General features: G+C 48.1%; 1 protein-coding gene across 1 annotated transcript in view; it reads right to left on the reverse strand.

Moving 5' to 3' along the window:
* Positions 1 to 5,477, reverse strand: part of PHF20L1 (PHD finger protein 20-like 1) — a 105,861-nt gene that overhangs the window by 97,930 nt on the left and 2,454 nt on the right. The window contains exon 2 of the mRNA XM_018563078.1: positions 5,098 to 5,213. Coding sequence (XP_018418580.1) covers positions 5,098 to 5,213 — 116 coding nt within the window. The remainder of the gene's footprint in view (positions 1 to 5,097; positions 5,214 to 5,477) is intronic.

Genomic DNA, 5,477 nt, shown 5'->3' on the forward strand with positions numbered 1-5,477 from the left:
CTGACTGGCGGAACAGACGGGGAGGGGGCGGGTACAGCTGGCTCTGCCTCTACATAGGCAGAGCCAGCTGTCAGTCACGCAGCTGAGCATAATTGTCGGGATCCGCTTCAGCGTCTCAGTATAACGCGAGCAGCAGCTCGCAGTATACTGAGCTTAGGGTGACAGGAGGACGCTAGTTTGTGTCCTCCCGTTACCCTAAGGAGAACTATGGGGAAAAGCCTTAACCCCATAGTTCTACTTTAAGGTGGCCATACACTTTACAACCCTCGCAACTTTTGTCTTGCGAGGGTTGAAAAGTAATTAAAAAAACGTACGATCTGCCCATCTTGGACAGGCAGATCGTACTTGCGATGAGGGGCGGGCTTCCGATGACTGCAATGAGGGGCAAGCTTCCGATGACTGCAAACGGGCAGTGTGCTTGTGCGCACGCCGGCCCGTTGGGCAGTTGTCGAACAAGCAGGCCACCAGCCTGCTTGTTCGACGGAAGACGTGTGACCGTACATTATTTTGCGATTATCGTACGATCGCGCCATTTCCCGCGATTCTCGTACGATAAATCGTACAGTGTATGGGCACCTTTACCCTGCTACTTAACCCCTTACAGGGATCATCTCCCAGATCGATATTTACACATTGTGCACATTCATTTCTACCGCTGGTATATGTCAGGTCATCCATGTCCAATTTATTATCCATGCTAGCCATCCCACCTACCTACATGGTCTAAATCCTGTAGAGACGGAATGTTTGTATTGTTTTGAATTGTCTTTGTTAGTGTATGGGTGGTTGTGTCCATACACCTTTTACATTTATATAATACATTCTTTTTTAACTTATCTATACTTTGGGTCGGTCCCGATTTATTCAGTAACCGCCTTTTTGATGCGCTATTCCCTATAGCCAATCAAATCCACTTTTTTTCTACCTCCTCATGTATCACTTCCCCCTCCCTTTTAGATTGTAAGCCCTCAGGGGCAGGGCCCTCCTTCCCATCTTGTCTTGAATTCTATTGTGATTGTATATTGTAATGCGCTGCGCAAACTGTTGGCGCTATATAAATCCTGTATAATAATAATAAAAATGTCATGAGAAGAAAAACATTATGGAGGGAATTTATCAAAACTGGAGCAGACAAAATCTGGAGCAGTTCCCCAGGGCAACCAATCAGCTTCTCTCTTCAGTTTGCTCAAGTAATATTTGAAAATGAAAAAGAGAAGCTGGTTGGTTGCCATTCACAACGGCTCCAGATTTTGTCTGCTCCAGTTTTGATAAGTTTCCTCTAATGTATCTTTTTCCGTTACATCTGATTACATGGTTTTCTTCAGCGCGCTGCAAGACAATGGAACGGAGCGATGTGTACTGGTCCCATCCACACCCATTTTCATTTTTCAGGTTGCCTTCCATTGGCATCTGTTGAAAAATGGATGCTAACGGACTCTTGCCCATGCTAGCCAACTATGAAAGAGGCAAATGAATATATCTCTGTATACATTAATATGTTTAGTTTTTAAATGAAAGCAGGGCTAGTACCTGAATGTGACCTGGTATTAGTCTCTTGCACTGCACAGCCCAGACTGGAAGAGGGAGAAGCAGCACAAGTAGTACAAAGAGCATGTTGATAGGAGGAGAGCACAGAACGAATCCCCCGCTGTTTGCACTGAATTGGAGGGAATTGAAGGAGAAAGTTTTCCTTCAGGTCCTCCTCTGCTGATTGACAGCAGACAGGTGAAATAGCCAGCCTGCTATTGGCTATTGCCATTTTAAAATAGCCTATAGCAGGCTGGCAATTGCTCCCGGCCGTTGGATGGGAGACTTGATGCCGGCTTTCTACCACAGACAGAAGGAGGGGCATGGGAGGAGCAGAGGAGGATCGCAGGCAGCAGAGGAGGATCGCAGGCAGCAGAGGAGGATCGCAGGCAGCAGCGGAGGATCGCAGGCAGCAGCGGAGGATCGCAGGCAGCAGCGGGAGGTACAAAGGTGTCTACTCCCTGCTGGGCGCCAGATGCACGGCTCTGTATCCCCTCTGAACAAAGGGGACACAGACTGCATCATGCAGCAGCTCCCATCGAGTAGGAGAAAGGGGGAGCAGAGCGACGGCAGCAACGAATCGAAGATCAACTAATCGATAATGAGAATCATTAACAGTGATTCTCATAATCGATTAGTTGTTGCAGCCCTACTTAACTATTAACAAAAATGTATCTTATTTGTGTATCACTCGGCTGTAGATCCTCAAATCATCTCTGAATTGGTGCTGACACTGTCCTTCCTTCTGGAGGGTGGCTACTTATGTTCCCCATGGTCCCTGTGTGTGGTGTAAAGTAGTCACCGCTCCAAGCTAACTACTGTGATGGATTACAATCTCAGTACAAATTAGGAAGCTAAACATGAGATTGTAGTCCATTACGGGAGTGAGCTTGGAGCGGTAGCTACTTTGCAACACACACAGGGACCATGGGGAACAAAAGTAGCCCCCTTCCAGAAGGAAGGACAGTGTCAGCACCAATTCAGAGATGATTTGAGGATCTACAGCCGAGTGATACACAAATAAGAGACATTTTTTGTTAATAATAAAAAGGTACCTGAATGTGATAAGATTAAAAGGAGAACTACGGGATTAGGGCTTTTCCCCATAGTTCTCCGAAGGGTAAAGGAAGGACACAAACTAGCGCCCTCCCGTTACCCAAAGCTCAGTATACCGCGAGCTGCAGCTCGCGGTATACTGAGACGGCGCAACTGAGACGCCGCAGCTGAAACGGATCCCGACAATTATCTCTGGATCCGCCCAGCAGCGTGAGTGACAGCCGGCTCTGCCTATCTAGAGGCAGAGCCAGCTGTATCCGCCCCCTCCCCGGTCCGATCCGACAGTCATCGCTGGAGGATCGGAGCGGGGAGGGGGGAATCCAGTCCCTCCCCTGTCACGGGCTCTCTGCAGTGAAAGATCGAGAAGTGAGCGAACGCCGGTATGTGTTCGCTCACTTCCCGATCTACTGAGCCGACCTGTGACAGTCTCATTGTCACAGGTCGGCTAGAACTATGAGGATGAGTGAAAAGCACTCACCTCATAGTTCTCCTTTAAGAGGAAGATTTAGCTCCTGAGTTTAGTGTCACTTTAATGTTCTTTGCTTGGAGTTCAGCTTAAAGAAATGTTTACGATTACGGTTTTAAATGGTTCTATTTTTCCGGAAGTATATATAGATGAAGGTAATGTTTTCCTTTAGGGTCCATTCACAATATGAGAACGCGTGCATTACCGCGCTCTTCACCGCAACACATACAGTATACCACATGTTGGTGCAATGAGGTACCATACATTCTAAATGGTGCCCCAACGCACCCTGCCGACAGATGTGCGTTGTGGTGTACTTCCAGAAATGGCACATTTAAGGGTATATTGTGAACGGGCCCTTAAAATTACAAATACATTTTGGTCAGAGGACATATAAATATCACACATTCTATAACTCAGGAGGATGACTTCAGTAGAATCAGCCAGAAAATGAAACGCAATACAGATTTCCACCATGACAGTAAAAGTGAAGAGATAAATATCAGAGCTGCAGAACAAAGGGAACCTGTCACTATATTAGCTACTAAAAGCACATTACAGTAACACAGGTCCCCAATGATAACATTTTACCACTCTCTATAGAAAGAAGCAAAGTGTCTCCCATACCCCAAACTCAACATAATATCAATTTTAAAGGAGAACTATGAGGCGAGTGCAAATCACTGAGCCTCATAGTTCAAGCCGACGTATGACAATGAAACTGTCACACGTCGGCTCAATAGATCGGGAAGTGCGTGAACACATACTGTCGCTCCCTCACTTTCTGATCCTCTCCCTCCACAGAGCCATGACTGTCACTCACAGCTCCCTGTAGGAATTATCCCCTCCGGTCCTCCAGCGCTGATTGGCGAAACGGATGGGGGGGGGCGCGGGTACAGCCGGCTCTGCCTCTAGATAGGCAGAGCCAGCTGTCAATCACGCACCTGGGTAGATCCAGACATTAATGTCGGGATCCGTCCTGGCTGCGGCGGTCTCAGTATACAGCAAGCTTTAGCTCGCAGTATGCTGGGCTTTGGGTCACGGGAGGATGCTAGTTTGGGTCCTCCCGTGACCCTGGGGAGAACTATAGGGAAAAGCACTGACCACATAGTTCTCCTTTAACATATGATCCTAGTCAGAGCTCTGGCTCCCCATCCCATGATGCAATGCTCACACCTCTCTAAGGTATTCGTCTTGCATTGTGGGATTGGTACATCCATGTGTAAGTGTGTCACAGATCCCAAAAGCAGCTCCAGTGAACGTTAATATACTGACTGGGTGTGGGGGCTCTCAGGGTATGCAGGAGAAATGCTGGTCCGCACTCAAGGGGAAAATTCCATTTCTTTTTTACAAAATGTGAGAAAATTAACTTACCAAGAGCACGGCGCCACCTCCCCCGGTCCCCGCTGCACACACCTGTGTAATCCCGTGCCAGCCAGTGTACGGTCTCTACATCATACTTCACAGCTCTGCAGTATGTAATGAGGATAAACCTCGCTAATAGCAACCGCTCATTGGTCAGCACGGTCACATGACCAATGAAAGGTGCATCTGAGCCACAACCAGGTCACTGAAGAAACGCTTCTCCTTGGTCAGTGTGGTCATGTGACCGTGCTGATCAAGGGGCGCTCACCATTTGCAAGCTTTATGCTCATTACATATTGCGGGGCTGTGACACAGGTATGTGGGGTTAGTTGTTGTGTTACAAAATATGCAGCAAGCACCAGGGAAAGGAGCTAAACCTGCTACAATACTGTACAATGCGTATCACATGACATACTCCAGACCCCACTGTCCATCTAATGGAGCAGATCATTATTATATTTATTATTATAAATAATTGCTATTACTACCTCTCTGCTGCTTTTGACACTGTTGACCACCCGCTGCTCCTCAAAACAAAATCCACTCGCTTGGCCTACAAGACTCTGCTCTCTCATGGTTCTCATCCTACTTATCTACGCGCTCCTTCAGTGTCACCTACAATTCTAACTCCTCCCCTCCTCTTCCACTCAGCAACAGGAAAGTGTCACATGACCGGCACATACCATTTCTGCAAGTAGTCCTGCGCTTCTAAGCGAGCACCGATGTCAAATGTGATCCCGGGCCGATCAGGCGGCGTCATGTTCATCTTCGCTTCTTCTTCCGTCATCCCGCCCTCCACCTGAAGGAAACAAATCACTATGGATTCAATGATTATCCCATGTCTGTCTATGGTAGCAGAGGAGGATCCCTCCCTTTCTAGCGTCACCTCTCTTTCTACTGTCCCCTCCCTCTCGCGTCACCGCTCTCTCCTGCACTCTCGCGTCACCGCTCTCTCCTGCACTCTCGCGTCACCGCTCTCTCCTGCACTCTCGCGTCACCGCTCTCTCCTTCACTCTCGCGTCACCGCTCTCTCCTTCACTCTCGCGTTCTCGCTCTCTCCTGC

The sequence above is a fragment of the Nanorana parkeri genome, unplaced genomic scaffold (genome assembly GCF_000935625.1).
Source record: "Nanorana parkeri isolate BGI_ZX_2015 unplaced genomic scaffold, ASM93562v1 scaffold629, whole genome shotgun sequence".
In the NCBI taxonomy this organism is placed as follows: domain Eukaryota; kingdom Metazoa; phylum Chordata; class Amphibia; order Anura; family Dicroglossidae; genus Nanorana; species Nanorana parkeri.